This window comes from Theropithecus gelada, chromosome 4 (genome assembly GCF_003255815.1).
Source record: "Theropithecus gelada isolate Dixy chromosome 4, Tgel_1.0, whole genome shotgun sequence".
NCBI classification, from domain to species: Eukaryota; Metazoa; Chordata; class Mammalia; order Primates; family Cercopithecidae; genus Theropithecus; species Theropithecus gelada.
The window spans coordinates 133,145,620-133,165,181 of record NC_037671.1 but is presented as its reverse complement, the minus strand read 5'-3'; the positions used below and the strand labels follow the sequence as shown (position 1 = coordinate 133,165,181).

The following is a 19,562-nucleotide window of genomic DNA, read 5'->3' as shown; positions in this document are numbered from 1 at the left end:
CAGCGTATATTTTAGCAATTCAGGATTCTGCTTTAGCTGTGTTCCGTGTCTCAGCTTCCCTGTCTATCAAATGATTATAATGGCACCTATCTCATAAGACTGTTACATGGATCAAAAGAGTTTATAAAGCACATAGAACCATGTCCAGGACACAGAAAACATGATGTGTTTCTTAAATAAATAAATGGATATAAGCACATCCCAATCTTACAAGTGAAATTTTAATTTTTTTCAATATTCCAACTAATTTTAAAATTATGTTATTTGCACACTTGTAAGTACAGGAAATATATATACATTAAGAAGATAAAAGTATTGCCTTATTATTAAAATTTGAAGTCCCACTGAAAAGGCATAAATTTGATTAAAATAATGCTACAGTCTTTTTGGCCTCAGAAATAGGTTAAAATTACTTAAGTCCATCCTGTTTTTCATCTCAGGATTAGTGATATCAGCAAATAAGCTCATACACTGCGTAAAGAAATATGAGAAGTGATAAGATTTTTCTTTTTCTTCTCTAAGAAAAGCTTTCCTTTTTCTCCGCTTGACCTCTGTTAAGTCTGGGAACCAGTGATCAGTTTGGAGAGCACCCTTGGCACATGGTGTTTTCTCCTGACTCTAAAGACATCCCCCGTCTGTGTTTTGAATTGAATGGGAGCTTTCCACAGCACTACTCAGCTCAAACCTCCATCTCAAAGTATACATTTAAAGCATTTCAAAAAAAGAGCATTTGCTGAGAGACTTCTAGGGAGAAAGACTGGAATGCTGAGAATGTAATAGGGGCAGGGCTTGGAAGAAAGACAAACTGAAATGTTGCTCTCCAATCTAGGGGTTGCGTTTCATGTTGGCATTACTTTTCTTTTAGTAGAGCTACCATACTGTTTCCTAGTGATGGCTATTCTTGAAGATTTGGGTTTTTTTCTTGCGTGCTATTTTATGAAATAAACTTTGTAGATTTCCAGCCACCATGGAACTCCTTCCTCCCCTCCAGAGATCCAGCCAAAGCCTTCTAGCCCCACTTTCTGCATAAACCCCTCTCCCAGCTCAAAGAGCCTCTTCCACTGTAGCCAGTCCCACCAGGCCCCTGGAGCTGGGGAAGAAGATTGCAGACTGGGGACACAGAAGTGGACACATGCTCCAGTTACTTAGGTGGAGACTGAGCTACAGTTTTTCCCTCAGGGTTTAAGTTCTTTTGTACCAAAATGACATTATAGGGAAGCTACACTGAGAATTACATAGGCTCCTACACACTGGGACAGCACCCCAACTAACATTACATGATTGTTTCTATGGAAAAATGAAACTTTATTCCCAATATCTGACCTCAAATGAACTTTTTAACATAACAGTTATAAAAGTTATAAAAGTATGTAGAAGAGGAGGACTCTTATACATACACTCACACTCAGGGACAGTTCTATCAGTCATACTGTCCATCTATCTATCTATCCATTCACACTATTTTTTAAAAAATTAAGGTACAGAATAATTACCAAAGGAATGGGAAAAGTAAAAAGCTAACATCTAAAGAATAAAGTTAAACATTTTATATTTACTGAGTTCAAATCAATGGTTCTGTTGTAAATTTATCTTCACCTTCATTCACTGAGTTAAATCAATCAATTTTTAAAACAATCTCTCTTTTTTTTTAAATAGTAAGAGACAGTGTGGTATAAAATATAGTACATGAGTTTTGTAGTTGTAAACTGTAAATCTCAGGTCAAGCTACTTAACTTTCCCAAGCCTCAGTTTTCTTATCTTTAAACAGGGATTATAATATTCACTTTCTAAGACTATTTTTTTTTAACTGAGCTAATGTAAATATGTAGCATTAAATCTGGCACAAAGTGGTTATTTCCCATCTTTCTTCCCTATTACTTAACCTCTTTGAAATTACTGTGTTTCACTTCAATAAAAATATCTTTAAACCACATTTCGTTGACAGAAGGCTTGATTTAAATAAACTCTTCTCTCGGCTTGGGTACTCATCCATCTATCTGCTTGCCTTAATTAGGTTAATGTCTAAAAGAGACTACTGTGATGGCTTATTGACTAACAAATTAAATAGGGCCATGCCATGCCACACTACACCTGCCAGGAGATGGCTGGAGTGGCCAAGATATAAAAATAAAAAATAAAAAAAAAAATAAATAAATAATAAATCAAATAGGTTCAAAGAGCTTACTTATGTTGACCACTGTAATCATTGAACTGACTTACCTCTGCCTTACCTTCCCCTAAATGCTTAATTTTCACTAGATTTTGTGGATTTTATGTTTTTTCTTTTTTTTTCACACTCATCCACAGCCGAAGATCCACTTTGTGACAATAGTTAGTAAAGCCAGGTTTTACTCAAAGATGCAAAGAATGAGCTCAGTGAAGGACAAATCAGATTTCCTTTGAAGCAGGCTTGTCAGGCGTTCTTTCCTGTTTCCTATTAGGTCCATCTCATGGCGGAGTCGGCAGCAAGGGCGGGGGCAGCATGCTGCAAGGAGAGCAAGTGTCTGCGGACAGTGGGAAGGAGCCTGCTGTCCACTGGGGTCCAGCCGGCCCCATGTGAGTGGGAGTCTCCTCTGCTGACGGAGTGCCTACAACTCTGACACCCACCCCCCTGCCCACACTCTCTCACTGGTCCCCATTCCTGGTTACAGAGTTGGTAGTTCTGCCTGCAGATCTGCCTGTTGGCTGGAATTTGACACTTGCTCCTTAATTGATCTCATTATAATTCTCAATTTTTTTTTTTAAAAAAACTCTGTGACCACTTGAGATCAAGTCCTGCCTACTAAGCTTGATCTCAGGGTTAAAAACATATTTTTTTATTATGTAGAAATCTGAAGGCCTAGGACATTTACTATAATTCATAACCAAAAAAAAAAAAAAAAAAAAAAAACCACATATAAGCCCATATTCTAAAATATTATCCCTTTTAGTTTATATCAGATTGGAAAACTGTCTTTGTTTTGAATTCAAACATAAGGCATTTCTCCCCTGTTATAAAAGATGGATTTCTAACGTGCCACCACCATGCAGCCAAAGCTTGAAGGCATCCAGACGTCTTGCATTTACTTGTGCATTCAAGGTTCATTCAGGTGGTTTAATGTGAAGCTAAAATGTCTGGTCTTACATTCATCTTCAGGAATGATGATTTTAATTTCATGGTACAGAAATAAGGCCAAATAAGAAAAAGTAGACCTAAAAATGTTAAGTGTTTAACTTACTAATCCACTAGATCTTTGACAGCAATTTTAGATTAAAATGGTCCAGAGGACAAAGTGCATAATTAATGATGAGAAAATGATTCCTTCAAGTCCCACAATAAGGAGTTCTGCCTGCGTTAACCATTTGTCTAGAGTTTTATTTATGTGAAAGTGACAGTTACTTCTTAGTTCTGTCTCCTTCGTTCCAGTACTGTTCAGTCTGCATTTCTGTGAGTCGGGAAATCGTGCGCTGAAATGCAAAGATTTCCTCTTCTCCAGTAAACATGGAGAGTCCTTCTGCTGAATCCTGGTTATAAAACAAACAAATTAAATTAAAGCTATCACAAATGAAAATTTACAGAACCTAAGCATAGGTTTAAAAAAACTTTTTAGGCTTACCGGTTTAGATTATGCCTTTTTTTAATAACTTTTTTTTTCATATACAATCCCTTAAATGAGACTAGAGAGTCAACCAATTTAAATTGCTAGGCAGTAAACACATCAAATTATCAGAGAGAAAACTTAAAAGGGAAAACTTTCTCCAGAAGTGTACATCAGAAATAAGTAATGTTAAACAAAACAAAACAAAAAAAAAACAGTAGTTCCGAGAAGCTAGAAAGAGGCTGCTGTAGGCCTCCAGACAGGGTCCCACTGCCTAATGGGGAGGCCCTAAGGACAAACCTCTGGAGAGCCTTTTCCAATCCAACCAATGACTAAAGGACAGCAAATGCGAATGAACAGTGGGTCTGGGTTCTGGAGAATGTGCCTGAGATCTAAAAGCCAGGGCTGAAAGCCAGGGCTGTTGTTAGTCTTCAGCTGCTGGGACAATTGATCCCACCATCTAGGACCAAGTTGGGAAGCCCTGTCTCTGTGAGGCTAGTAACCCCATCTCTGTAAGGCTGGTAACCCCAGACTAGTGACACCAACACAGACTCGTGGCCACTAAGTGGGCTTGGAATTTTTCTCTTTCCTTAGAGGTTTGCTAGTATGCTTTTTCAGAGAAAAATTCTGGATTCCTAAGTCCATCTTCTCCACTGATTCATTGTGAACCTTCATGGCCCTGAGGTCACATTCCCTGATTTCTTCATATATGATTGGCTCCATCTGCTGAGCTTACTTTGTCTTGATCCTAGGGGAATTTGAGACAGGGTTTCACTCCGTCACCCAGGCTGGAGTGCAGTGGTGCCATCTTGGCTCACTGCAACCTCTGCCTTTTGGGTTCAAGTGATCTTCCTGCCTCAGCCTCCCCAGTAGCTAAGATTACAGGTATGTACCACCACACCTGGCTAATTTTTTATTTTTTATTTTTTGTAGAAATGGTGTTTCACCATGTTGCCCAGGCTGGTCTTAAACTCCTGAGCTCAAAGCAGTCTGCCCACCTCGGCCTCCCAAAGTACTAGGATTACAGGAATGACCCATTGCACCAGCCTAGGGGAAAAAAATTTTAAGAGCCAATGATGTAAACTTTACCAACCTTTTGGCACCAGGCACCAGTTTCATGTAAGAGAATTTTTCCAGGGACCGGGGCAGGGGGATGGTTTCGGGATGAAACTGTTCTACCTTAGATCTTAGGCATTAGATTCTCATAAACAGTGTGCAACCTCGATCCCTTGCACATGCAGTTCACAACAGAGTTGGCGGTCCTCTGAGAATCTAATGCTGCCGCTGATGGGACAGGAGGCGGAGCTCAGGTGGTAATGCTTGCTCCTCCACTGCTCACCTCCTGCTGTGAGACCTGGTTCCTAACAGGCCACAAACCAATACCAGTCTGTGGCCCAGGGGCTGGGGGGCCCTGATGTAAAGGACTTTAGAAACTGAGCTGATGTAGCTCCTCAAGTGTATTCTTTCAAATTGTCAAAGACAGTATTTGGATGTAAATATTGCTCTTGGAGAACCAACATTTCAAATGATCCCAGTACAGAGATTTATAAGCAGCTATTTATTTCTACACTGCTATGGTCTGAATGTTTGTGTCCATCCAAAATTCATATGTTGAAATCCTAACCCATAAGGTGATAGTATTGGAGGCGGAGCCTTTGGGAGTTGATTAGGTCTTGTGGGTGGAGCCCTAATGAATGAGATTAATGCCTTTATAAAAGATGCCCCAGAGAGATCCCTCACCCCTTCCACCGTGTGAGGTTTATACAGAAAAGACAGAGGCTTATGAACTAGGAAGTGGGCCTTCACCAGATGGCACCCTGATCTTGGACTTCCCAGCCTCCAGAACTGTTAGAAATAAATTTCTGTTGTCTGTAAGCTACCCAGTTCATGGTGTTTTGTTATAGCAGACTAAGACATACACATAGGTTTAAGTCATCATATTGGAAAGTTCACTTTCTAAACAGGCTTCATTCTCCCAAACTCCTGAAAATGTCTCATTTCTACTCAGGTTGATAAGGAATTGTTTCCTTGTTCCAGGCAGTCTTTCACCTGTGGGGCTGGAAGAATTGGGCTCCCCTCAGGGGGTGAGTGTTGATAGTTGTAAACTTTTGACTAATATTTCAATTGTTGATAGGTGAGAAGAAACACATCCCATAACATTCTTACAGAAGGAGAAAATGCAAAGTCACTTCTGGTTGGCCTGGGGTGAATCGCCAGACTCCAAGTTCCAGGAAAACTGGGCTAGCATCTGTTTGTTCCCTACAGAGTGTCCCCAGAGCCTGGCACCCACAGGTACTCCATAAATGTTTGCAGAATGGAGGTAGGGAGATTAATCAGGGATTTCTTTTCAAGCCCAGGACCTTGCTAGGCACTCCATGGTCCTGGACTAGCCAGCCCACATGCTTGGATACTGTATCATGCACTCTACAAATCCAGCAAGCATTTAGAAAGATATCCAGAAAGGGCAGCATGGTATAGCAGAGCAAGCCCAGAACCAGACGCAGGTGGCTTGGCATCCAGCTCTGGCCTACCACTATTCAGCAGTGTGACCGTGGGCACCTTAGTCCACCTCTCTAGGCTTCATTTTTATCACATGCAAAATGGAGCACTGAACTACATGACCACTAAGATTCTCTCCACTGTTAAGTTTATAATTTTCTATATTTAGTGATATTGAGAATGATAAATTTGCTACACGGGCTTACAGGAGAAGCAGCAAATCAATGGTTAACTATACACTGCATTTCTTCTTCAAAATGTAGCCATGCATCAAACCAAAAACAATTAAGCTGTTTTATAATAAAAAGAGATTATGTTAATATCGCCTACCTGGCTCAGCCCCAAATCATCCATCAGTATTCTGCTTTGCTCCAACTCACTGTCATGATGTTGATGTAAAAATAAGCTTGATATAGGAGTCGACGCAGAGCAAATTACACGCACCTGAAATAGAAGAAAATGAGTAAATGTGTTACTCTTTACATTTCACAAGTTGAAGGTAAGAAAAATCTCACAAAATAAAAATCTGTTTTTCACATACAGAAGCTTGGATCTTTGCTTTTAAGACGTCCATATATTTTTTTCCTAATTGTTTATCTCTTTAAAGCAGTGTTTTAAAACTGCATAGTACTTTTCAGAATATTTCCACACAACTCCTACCACCCTGTGAAGTAGGGCACAAAGGTTTATTGGGAGACTTCAGGGCTGGACAGGACTCAGTTCAAGACGTCAGCCCAGATCTTCAGTTCTTAGTCCAATGCTTTTTCCATTACTGCTCTGGTTTGAATGTTTTTGTCCCATCCAAAATTCATGCTGAAACTTACTCCACAATGCAATAGGATTAAGAGGTGTGGCCTCTAGGATATGATTGAGTCATGAGGCTCTGCTTTCACCCATGGGATTCAGTGCCCTTACACAAGATTTGATGGAGGGAGTTCACCATTTTTTGCCTTCCATTCCTTCCACCATGCAAGAACACAACATTTGTGCCCTCCGGCGGCAACAAGGCATCATCCTGAAGCAGAGCGTAGCCCTCACCAAACACCCAAACCTGCTGGCACCTTGATCTCAGACCTCCTAGAACTGGAAGAAATAAATTCCTATTATTTATAAATTACCCAGTCTATGGTATTTTGTATAGCACCACATACTGACTAAGATGATTACACTGTGATGTTGACATTTATACCTGGCTGTTTGGAGCTGGTCTGTGCACCTAAGATGCTCCCCAGAGACACTGTGAAGAGGTTAGTTACCCTTTTGCTGCACAGCAGACTGCTAAGTTCAGTGCATTGCTATTCTAATTAGGCCAGTGATATTAGCATCCTGCTAGGACCTTCTTCAAAAAGACGAAGATTTACATTAATATCTCTTGATTATGTAAGTATTTGAGTGTTCATATGTGATCATATATTGGAGACAGCTTTTATAGCTTTTATATCCACTAGTTTAAATACAAAACATATTCTTTTTGATGTTTTAAAAGTCCTGAATTTGTCTTCAGGATTCATAACTATCTTTTTAAATCATTATTTAAATAATAATACACCAGTACTTAAAAATCATGTGTTGACATTTGACACTAGATTTTCCATATCCAAATGGCCTTCTACCTCCTCTTATAAGTTATTTTAATCAAAGACACTTTTTTATTATTTACATGGGACTATCCTTCTTTCACAAATCTCCATGAATACATTATAGAATAATGTCTGTTTAATGCTCCCAATTTCTGAAATAAAATGGTTTTGACTACACTTTAATAAAGAGTGTAATCTCTAAATGTGTGGTTTAGTTAAAGGGAATGTTAGGAGGGTAGTTTGAGTATTCCATCATATTGCCAGATAAATTCTTTTTTCCTTCAATTAAGAAGTGAAAAGGTGGGGGTGAGGTAGGGTTGGGGGTAGGACTGAGGGATGGGGGCCATAAGCTTTCTCTAAGGCATTCCTAGCTAAAATATCAAAATAACAAGTCTCTCAATCCTCCACTATGAGCCAACTTAATCATGCCCCTCCATCGTTTTCTTCTTGAAGCCTAGTCCTGTAAAAACAGCAGCCTCCAGGCCCCTGCCCTTCATTCCACCCCTGCCCTCCCCACCATTAGTGTAGAGTCGAGTCTGTGGAAGGCAAACCACTCACAGCTGATGGGCCTCCATCCCCCAGCTCTGCGTCCTCAGCCTCCTGCCTCTCCAGATTCCCTGGTCACACGTGTGTGGGCTCCACAGGGACACACAGCAGCTTTTGATAGCACTCCCTTAGGTGGCCTTCCCTCAGCTTCTGCGTCAGAGCCACACTTGCTGCCTTCACACTCGGCCCACCCCGGAGCCGTTGCTGCAAACTCCCCAAGCTGGTTACCCCTTTCGTTCTGTGCATAGAGTTTAGCCCTCGCTCTTCTCAGCGTTTATAGGAAGCACCTGAGAAACATGAGAACATGCAGTTCCTGGCCCCATGCCTGGTACTCATTTGCTGGGGTGGGGATGGGTGAGCTCTGGAATCTGGATTTTTAAGTAGGCCAGATGGTTCTGCCACAGGTGGCCCTCAGAGGATTTCCCACCCCATAGATCAGTGCACTCTCCCCGCTAGACTTTCACAGCACCATATGCCTCCTTCTCTAAGAGGTCATCCCACAGTGGTGATTTTACATTGAGTTCCGTGGACATCTGAATCACCTTTCTCTGGTATTAGGCTATCTAAGCTCTTTGAAGGCAGGCACCATCTAGTTTCACTTGCCACTGAATTTCTAGTGTTTGGCATGATGAAGTTTACAGAATGAATGAGCAAATGAAATATTAAATTATCACCTCTCCCTCCCAGCAGATTCTGTGGCTTATCTCCTTCCCACAAAGTCCCTTCAATTTAGAATCACTGCTCTAATTCTGTGCAAAGAATAGGGAGGAAAAAAGTGTATCTAATGGTAAAATAATATTTAAATTAATTCTAATTTCAAAATGTACTTTTGCTATGAATCTATATTTACAGATACATTCTATTAATAGCTCACCTTTGAGAGCATACCATATGCCAGACAACATTCTTTGTGCTTTACATGCTCATTTAATATTCACAACAACTTCATAAGTACCATTATTATCTGCTTTTTCTAGAAAAGGCAGTTGAAGCTCAGAGAGATTAAGATGGTCTCTAGGATAGACAGCCTGACCCCAGGGCCCACTCTTGAACCACTAGGCTATGCTCCTTTGATGAATGGGCGATGGCTTGGCAATTCACACTAAAACATATGGATTAAAAACAAACAAACAACAAGATGGAATAATGCTAGCTACTGGGGTTTCTGGGTCATAGGGAGAGAGAGAGCTTCAGTATTCAGAAGGGTCCTCTAGTCATCCACTCATTTGTTTTCTTCTCCTTCTCCTTCTCCTTCTCCTCCTTCTCCTCCTCCTCCTTCTCTTTCTCCTACTTCTTCTTCTTCTTCTTTTTTTTTTTTTTTGAGAGATAGGGCCTCACTCTGTCACCCAGGCTGGAAGGCTGGAGTGCAGTGGCATAATATGACTCACTACTGTAACCTTGAACTCCTGGGCTTAAGCAATCCTCCCACCTCAGCCTCCCAAGTAGGCAGGATGACAGGCCCACACTGCCACACCCAGCTAATTTTCTTATTTTTTGTAGAGCTAGGATTTTGCTATGCTGTCCAGGCTGGTCTTGAACTCCTGGCCTCAAGCGATCCTCCCTTGGCCTCCCAAAGTGCTGGGATGATAGGCATGAGCCGTCACACCTGGCTTGCTCATGCATTATTCTATCAGTGCAATCATTTATTCATGCAACAAATACTTACTGAGCATTCAGTCTATGCAAGACATTGTGTTTCAGAATGGGATAGATGAAGCATATAAGCTGCTTGGTAGAATGATGCAATCATTCACACAGCAGAGCGTCTTGTGATGGGAGTTTTACTATCGTACTACTGCTGCTTCACTGATAGTGCTTATACAGCATTCAGTTTGTGCCAAATGTTTTAAATGCTTTACATGGATTTGCCTTTTTAGTCATTGCAACAACCCTCAGAAGTAAATAATATTATCATCCCCAGTTCACACATGAAGGAATGGAGGCACAAAGAGGTGAAATAAGTGATAGAAATACATTAAGTCAGGATTCCAGCCCAGGCAATGTGGCTCCACAATACAAAGTGTTTAGTTTTAAGAAAATGTACTACATCCTTACCTTGAGATCATAAAAGTTATCGATGAGAGTTATGAATCTTCGACCTTGAGTTCTGTTTGCCAGAGTAAATTGCGGAATGTTTCGTAAAAATATTGTATCAAAATTCTTTGATAGTTCCAAATAGTCACTGGCTCCAAGTGGCTATGATTAAAATGAAATAAAGAAAATTAAAAAATAAATCAATTCTGGTTGCCTTTGGATTAGTTTAGTGTGAAAACACCTCTTTCTTGTCACGGTGTGATCTAGGTGGTAGCTTTGGGTAACTTGACCAAATGGGGCAGTGTTTTCAGAGTAGGCTAAGGACACAGACAACGTACACTGTGTTGCCTTAATAGTGATGTAAAAAAGGGGTAAGAGAGAAGACAAGAGTGTGGTGGGGAGTGAAAGAATATCTCTAGCCACAGCCTCAGCTGGTACTCTTTAGGTATCTGTCCATATTTTTATTTCTATGACATCACTTTAAACATGTCCTAATAAATCCTTCCCGTGACTCAACTGCAAACTGCCAGTATTGGTCAATGGAGCTATTTGATAACGGCATGCTGAAGATTATACCGCCATTTTGAAATAAAGACTGTGCGTCAGTATGAAAATTATCAGAAATTATTTTTAGTTTAATTTAAGGTACAATTATTCAAGTGCAACATTGCTAACCTCTGTAGGAAATACTGAAGGGCTTAAGTGAGCAGGAGCAGATGAGAGCCCCAGAAAAACTGGAGGCAGGGCACTGCCTCTTGATACGAGGAGAATTTGGGACTCAAGGTCCACAATATTATTCATAAAAGTGCCACCTACAAATGTAAAGCACTTGTTTCTGAACATGAATTTAACTCCTGAACATTAGGAACATGATCTGCAAACACATTATTTGGGGTTAGGAACACTCCCAGGAAATGTTACCTCTGCTCGTTTTAAGCTGCCTGTGGATGACTGTACTCTGTGAGCAGCAAACCATGAGCACATGTTGGGAGAGTGTTTCTGGCCCTGCTGGAGTCGGGAGAAGGCAGAGACCGAGTGGCCCAGGAGCTGCTCTGAAGTCCCTCTGGAAGCTTCTGGGTCACCCTGACTGACCTCTAGGACACAGGTGGCTGAGCCTCCTCAGTTTCTGGCAGAATCCATCATTACTGCTCCCTGCCCAGAAATGTCTATCTCATTTGGGAAGTCCTTTGCATGAAACTTCTTTCAGAAATGTTGATAAGGCGATATTCCTGGGAGAATTAGGAAACCGTGAGGAGGAGGAGAGTCATTCTCACCTTTGTCCATTCACTTAAGCCTACCACTGTCCTACCAACCAGCTGAAATCAGTTATGCTCAGGAAAGAAGAATTTGCATAGAGGTGTGGGGAGGTACAAGTGGGAGGTACAAGTAAATCCAGAGAGTCAGGTTCTGGAGAAGTGGTTCCCTACATAGAGAGCAGTTCTAAGAAGGATGCAGCGATTATGCGACCTAGGCAATGGGCACAAAACCAGAGACAAAGAACACCAAGAATGACCCGAGTCCTTTGGAAATGTGCTGACCGTGCCCCTTCCTCCCATCTCTTCTCACCAACCAGCTAACAAATGGTGGCCAGGAGGAGGCAACCTCCACCCTTCCCATTTTCCTTCCCTGGCTGGAGAGCCTCTACCTCCAGACCCTGTGCCTGGCCTTAGCTGAGACAAGCCGGAGGGTTCCAGTGTGCTGTGGGTTTTTCTGGGAGTGGGGTGGGGTTGGTTTAAACTTGCTTCTCTTCCAAGAGAATCCTGCTATTGAGCCCAATACAGACCAGGAGCACGTGTTAATAGAGAAGCTGGGAGTGAGGGCTCTGGAAGGCCTGGATCTGACTCCTCAGTTGCTACTTACCAACTGGGTGTCACTGGCAAGTTACATCATCTTCCTGTTCCTTAGTTTTCTCATTTGTAAAATGGGGATTTGATTCCTATCTGACAGAATTGTGAGGATTAAATAAAATAATACATGCAAAGCATTTAGCACAGTGCCTGGGGCATACATTAGTATTCAAACCATCTTAGTGACTTTTATTTTTATTATTTTGAGCTCAAATGATTGGGCTCAGTACAAATGAATTGAGTATGTCATTCTCAAGAGGAATCCAAGACCCTAAATCAGCCTTTGTGCACTTGACTGTCTTGGGAGTCACAGCAGGCACCAGATGAGACTGTAGAATCACCAAATAGTGAAAACAATCCCCGAAAGGGAGAGAGGGGAGGGCAAAATACGGTGTCTTTTTGTAAAAAGGAAAACTCATACATTAAGACTCTCATGCTCTGAAGGTACACTACTTTTTTTGAGATCAGTTAGGATTTAGTGTCTCATCTTGTGTAAACCAGAAAGTATATGTAAAACAATGTAAAACCTCATATTAGGTATGTAGTTACGTATAATTAAGCTCACTCTTTATGCATGGATGTGATTTCTATCAGAATAACTACATGCCCAAGGAAAATCATTATCAGAAGTGCACTGAAGTGCCTAGGGCAACTGAAAATCAGAATTTTGCCCATTCAGCTATTTTACAAATTATATACCTTTGGCAGTAGGTTCTGCAATTGCCATTATATTAGCAACTATTCCTTCCCCTCATATCCCTAAAACAATTACATGCTCATTCACATAAAGAAAACAAAGCTCAATAGAGTTATCTGTCTCCTTTCAAGACAACCGTCATTGGGTGAATGTGGAATTGTTGTTTAATACATTCAGTTTAGGATGAGGAAAAAGTTCTAGAGGTAGACAGTGTTGATCACTGTACAACGATATGAATGTACTTAATGCCTCTGAACTGTACACTTAGAATTAGTTAAAATGGTCAATTTTATGTTATATAGTATTTTACTACAATAAAAAAAAGTCATTCAAACAAGGAGAGGTTATTCGTTGCCAAAGAGATCTCTCTCAATTTAAGCCATGAAGAGATAGCAATATTTTTTTCTTTAAAAACATGAGAAAGAAGAATGAAATGTATTAATCAAAGAAGGAAGTTTCCCCCCCGCCCTCAAAAAAAAATCAGGTCCAATAAGAATAGGACTAATTTAAAATAATGACATTTTGGTTTTTAATAAATTCATGGGTAAGCATATTTCTAAAAAGAAAAGTTCAAAAAAGTAAAAAATAAAAAAGAGAATAATAAATAGGAAAGATAAACAAGAAAAACAATTCAGTTGGCTCTCCATATCTGTGGGTTCCACATCTGCAGATCCAACCAACTGCTGATCAAAATATTTGAAAAAAATATATAACACAAAAACCAACACAAATATTAACAAGTAATACATTATAACAACTATTTACATAGCATTACATTGCACTAGGTATTATAAATAATCTGGAGATAATTAAAGTATAGCAGAGGAAGCCAGGCCCAGTGGCTCATGCCTGTAATCCCAGCACTTTGGGAAGCTGAGATGGGTAGATCACTTGAGCTCAGGAGTTGGAGACCAGTTTGGGCAACATAGTGAAACCCCATCTCTACAAAAGATACACAAAGTTAGCCAGGTGTGGTGGTATGTGCCTGTGGTTGCAGCTACTCAGGAGGCTGAGGTGGGAGGATCGCTTGAGCCTGGGAGTCTGAGTTTGCAGTAAACTGAAGCAGGAGAATCGCTTGAACCCAGGGGGTGGAGGTTGCAGGGAGCTGAGATCGTGCCATTGCACTCCAGCCTGGGTGACAAAGTGAGACTCCATCTCAAAAAAAAAATCCAAGCTCAGGGCTTGAGGTTTTCTAAGTATTCAGCTGCAAATCTGGCTGAAGTCCATGAGAGGGCTGGCTTATTTCTGCTTTATGCTAATTCCTAAGTGCAGTCCTTCAGGACTTCAGGATGAAATCTACTCAGGACTTTATCCAAAATTGGGGAGACAGGCAGTTAAATAGGTTCCCATCTATGGATGGCCCTGGTCTCTGACTTTTGTCCCACTAACACAATAAGGCTGCCAAAAGTTCAGTTCACCTCATTTTGAAAACAAGATTGCTTAGTACATACCAATATCCATGTTTTTCTCTTCTTTCTGGGCACACAGATAGACTACGGGCACCCTTCATTTTATTGTGCTTCATTTTACTGCATAAATTCTGAAGATACTTTTGTTTCGTTTACAAATTGAAGATTTGTGGCAACTCTGCATCAAGCAAGTTTGTTGGTGATATTTTTCCAACAGCATGTGCTCACTTCATGTCTCTGTGTCACATTTTGGTAACTGTCACAATATGTCACACTTTTTCATTATTATTATATCTGGTATGGTGATCTGGGATCAGTGATCTTCCATGTTACTGTTGTAATTGCTTTGGGGTGCCACGAACCACACCCTTATAAGACGGTGGACTTAATTGACACATTTTGTGTGTTCTGACTGCTCCACCACTGGCTGTTCCCCCATCTTTCTTTCTCTCCTCAGGCTTTCCTATTCCCTGAGATACAACAATATTAAAATTAGGTCAATTAATAACACTACAGTGGTCTCTGTGCTCAAGTGAAAGGAAGAGTTGTACATCTCTCATATAAAAGCTAAAGCTAGAAATGATTATGCTTAGTGGGGAAGGCATGTCAAAAGTCAAGACAGAAGCTAGGCCTCTTGAGCCAGTTAGCCAAGTTGTGAATGAAAAGGAAAATTTCTTGAAGGAAATAAAAAGTGCTACTCCAGTGAACACACAAACGATAAGAAAGTAAAAAAGCATTATTGTTGATTTGGGGAAAGTCTGAGTGGTCTAGATAGAAGATCAGACCAGCCACAATGCTTCCTTAAGCCAAAGCCTAACACAGAGCAAGGCCCTGACTCTCCTCCATTACACGAAGATTGAGAGAGGTGAGGAAGTTGCAGAAGAAAAATCGGAAACTAGCAGAGGTTGGTTCACGAGGTTTAAGGAAAGAAGCCATCTCGATAACGAAAGTTCATGGTGAAACAGCAAGTGCTGATGTAGAAGCTGCAGCAAGATCTAGTTAAGATCATTCATGAAGGTGGCTACACTAAACAACAGATTTTTAATGCAGATGAATCAGAAGAAGATGCCCTCTGTGACTTGCATAGCTATAGGGAAGTCAATGCTTGGCTTCAAAGCTTCAAAAGGATAGACTGACTCTCTTGCTAGGGGCTAATGCAGCTGGTGACTTTAAGTTGAAGCCAATGCTCATTTACCATTTTGAAAATCCTAGAGCCCTTAAGAATGATGCTAAATCCACCCTGCCTGTGCCCTAAAAATGGAACAACAAAGCCTGGATGACAGCACATCTTTTTATAGCATGGTTTACTATGTATTTTAAGCCCCCTTTAATAGCTACTGCTCAGAAAAAATAGACTTCTTTCAAAAGATTACTGCTCATTGACAATGCACTTGGTCACCCAAGAGCTCTGGTGGAACTATACAAAGAGATGAATGTTGTTTTCATGACTGTTAACACAACATCCATTTTGCAGCTGATGGATTAAGAAGTAATTTTGACTTTCAAGTCTAATTATTTAAGAAATACATTTTGGAAGGCCATAGCTGCCACATATAGTGATTCCTTTGATGGATCTGGGCTAAGTTAATTGAAAACTTTCTGGAAAGGATTCATCATTCTACACACCATGAAGAACATTAGTGCTTCATGGGGAGGAGGTCAAAATATCAACATTAATAGGAGTTTGGAAGAAGAGGACTCCAAGCCTCATGGATGACTTGGAGAGGTTCAAGAGGAAGTAACTGCAGATGTGGTGGAAATAGCGAGAGAACTAGAATTAGAAGTGGAACCTGAAGATACGGCTGAATTGCTGCAATCTCATGATCAAACTTGAACTGATAAAGAGTTGCTTCTTATGGATGACAAAGAAAGTGGTTTCTTGAGATGGAATCTACTCCTGGTGAAGATGGTGTGAACACTGTTGAAATGATAACAAAGGATTTAGACTATTATATAAACTTAGCTGTTAAAGTGGCAGGGGTTGAGAGGAGTGACTCCAATTTCAAAAGAAGTTCTGCTGTGAGTAGATGCTATCAAACAGCATCACTTGCTACAAAGAAATCTTTTGTAAAAGGAAGAGTCCGTTGTACAGCAAAGTTCATTGTCTTATTTTAAGAAATTGTCACAGTCATCCTAACCTTCAGTAATCACCACTGTGATCAGTCAACAGTCATCAACATTGAGGCAAGAGGTTGGGCATGGTGGTTCACGCCTATAATCCCAGCACTTTGGGAGGCCAAGGCAGGCGGATCACTTGAGGTCAGGAGTTGGAGACCAGCCTGGCCAACATGGGGAAACCCTGTGTCTACTAAATATACAAAACCAGGCCAGACACGGTGGCTCATGCCTATAATCCCAGCACTTTGGGAGGCCGAGGTGAGTGGATCACCTGAGGTAGGGAGTTCGAGACCAGCCTGATAAACAGGGAGAAACCCCATCTCTACTAAAAATACAAAAATAGCCGGGTGTCGTGGCACGTGTCTGTAATCCCAGCTACTCAGGAGGCCGAGGCAGAAGAATCACTTAAACCCAGGAGGCAGAGGTTGTGGTGAGCCAAGATTGCGCCATTGCACTCCAGCCTGGGCAACAAGAGCAAAACTCCATCTCAAAAAACAAACAAACAAAAACAAAACAAAACAAAACCGGGCATGGTGGCTGCACCTGTAATCTCAGCTACTCAGGAGGCTAAGGCAAGAGAATCGCTTGAACCTGGGAGGCAGAGGTTGCAGTGAGCCGAGATCATGCCATTGCATTCCAGCCTGGGCGACAGAGTGAGACTCTGTCTGGGTAAAAAGAAACAAAACAAAACATTGAGGCAAGAAAAGCCTATACCAGTAAAAACATTACAGCTAACTGAAGGCTCAAATGATTGTTAGCATTTTTTAGTAATAAAGCATTTTTAAATTAAGGTATGTATTTTTTTGACATAATGCTATTGCACACTTAATAGACTACAGTATAAACATAGCTTTTATATGTACTGGAAAACCAAAAAATTCCTGCGACTCATCAGTTCCAGTGGTCTGGAACCAAGCAGCAATATCTCCAAAGTATGTCTGTATTAATGCCCAGCCTCCCTTGGATTTAAGTGTGGCTGTGTGATCAAGTTCAGACCAGGGAATGAGAGAGACAGTAATATGATCATTTCAAGGTCTAGCCCATAAAAACATTCTACACAGAATCTTCCTTCTTTTCCTCATCTGTGGCTGAAGAGAGAGGACTCTAAGGACTTAAAGGAGAGATGAAGTTTGGGTCCATGAAGGACTGCATGGAGCTACATTTCCTTGTCAGCCTGCATCGGATGGTAATATGGTCAAGAAATACATGCTTATTTATTAACCCTCTAATTTGGGGGTTATTTGTTGTAGCAGTTAGCCTATCCCACTACTAATTTCATCTAGCTTTCTTCATTGCCCTAACAAAAAAGGTGGTGCAAATTACAGAGAGTCGACCATTACTGAAAATACAAAACTTCTTAATGTTTCCTCGTATGAATGGGGATTCTTGTTCACGCAGATAGTAACTATCAAAAATTTCTCTTCGGCCGGGCGCAGTAGCTCACGTCTGTAATTCCAGCACTTTGGGAGGTCGAGGCAGGCAGATCACTGGGTCAGGAGTTTGAGACCAGCCTGGCCAACATGGTGAAACCCCGTCTATTAAAAATACAAAAAACTAGCCAGGCGTGGTGGTGTGTGCCTGTAATTTCAGCTACTTGGGAGGCTGAGGCAGGAGAATCGCTTGAACCCAGGAGGCAGAGGTTGCGGTGAGCAGAGATCACGCCATCACACTCCAGCCTGGGCGACAGAGCAAAACTCTGTCTCAAAAAAAAAAAAAAATTCTCGTCAAAGTAGGCAAAAAACATGAACAGACACCTCTTGAAACAAGAAATACAAGTGATCAACAAAGATAGGAAAAAATGCCCAACATCATTAATCATCAGAGAAATGCAAATTAAAACCACAATGAGCTACCATCTCACAAAAGTCAGAATGACTATTACTAAAAAGCCAAAAAATAGCAGATGTTGGTGAGGAATGTGGAGAAAAGGGAATGCTTATACATTGTTGGTGGGAATGCAAATTAGTTCAACCCCCATGGAAAACAGTATGAAAATTTCTCAAAGAACTAAAAATAGAACTACCATTCAACCCAGCAATCCCACTACTGGGTATCTACCCAAAGGATAGTGCAAAAAAGGACACCTGCACTCATGTTTATCAAAAAGACACCTGCATTCATGTTTATAACAGCACTATTCACAACAACAAAGGCATGGAAGCAATCTAAGTGTCCATCAATGGTGGACTGGATAAAGAAAATGTTTGTGTGTGTACACACACACATATGTACACACACACACACGTACCATGGAATACTACACAGCCATAAAAAGAATGAAATCATGTTCTTTGCAGCAACATGGATGCAGCTGGAGGCCATTATCCTAAGGAAATTAACAAAGAAACAGAAAATCAAATACTGCATGTTCTCACTTGTAAACGAGAGCTAAACAATGGGTACACATGGACATAAAGATGGAAAAAATAGACACTGGGGACCCCAAAAGCAGGAGCAAGAGAAGGGGGCAAGGGTTGGAAAAATTACCTATTGGTCACTATGTTCACTATTCAGATGACAAGCACCCTAGCAGCCCAAATTCCAGCATTATACAATACACTCATGTGACAAACCTGTGCATATACCCCCTGAATCTATTATTTTTTTAAAAAATTTCTCTTCAAATTTTCTTCAGATTTTTTCTGGGGGAGGGGAGAGGACTGGATCTACTCTTTTGCCCAGACTGGAGTGAGTGCAGTGGTGTGATCTCAGCTCACTGCAGCCTTGACCTCCTGGACTCAAGCGATCCTCCTACCTTAGCCTCCGAGTAGCTGGAACTACAGGTGCACTCCACCTACTAATGGAGCCCAGCTAATTTTTTTTTTTTTTTTTTTTTTTGGTAGAGATGAGGTCTTGCTATGCTGCCAAGGCTGGTCTCAAAATTCTAGGCTCAAGCAATCCCAAACACCTTGGCCTCCCAAAGGACTGGGATTACAGGCATGCACAACCATGCCTGGCCTGGATTATCATTTTAAAAGTCTTAATCAGGAATTGCATTTATCCCATTTCAAGTATCAAAACTGACTCTTAAAAAGTTATGTTTATGGGCTGGGCATGGTGGTTCATACCTGTAATCCCAACACTTTGGGAGGCTGAGGTTGGTGGATTTCTTGAGCTCAGGAGTTTGAGACCAGCCCGGGTAAGATAGTAAAATCTCATCTCTACAAATAATACAAAAATTAGCCACATGTAGTGGCACGTGCCTGTAGTCCCAGCTACTTGGGAGGCTGAAGTGAGAGGATGGCTTAAACCCA

General features: G+C 41.0%; 1 protein-coding gene across 2 annotated transcripts in view; it reads right to left on the bottom strand.

Moving 5' to 3' along the window:
* Positions 1–204: 204 nt before the first annotated feature.
* Positions 205–19,562, bottom strand: part of AFG1L (AFG1 like ATPase) — a 221,100-nt gene continuing 201,742 nt past the window's right edge. The window contains exons 11-13 of one of the 2 annotated variants that reach the window (XM_025383053.1): positions 10,259–10,399; positions 6,408–6,521; positions 205–3,504 (exon numbers count right to left, since the gene is read on the bottom strand). In XM_025383053.1, coding sequence (XP_025238838.1) covers positions 3,376–3,504; positions 6,408–6,521; positions 10,259–10,399 — 384 coding nt within the window. In that variant the 3' untranslated portion in view covers positions 205–3,375. The remainder of the gene's footprint in view (positions 3,505–6,407; positions 6,522–10,258; positions 10,400–19,562) is intronic. The other variant, XM_025383054.1, reaches the window with a different exon arrangement.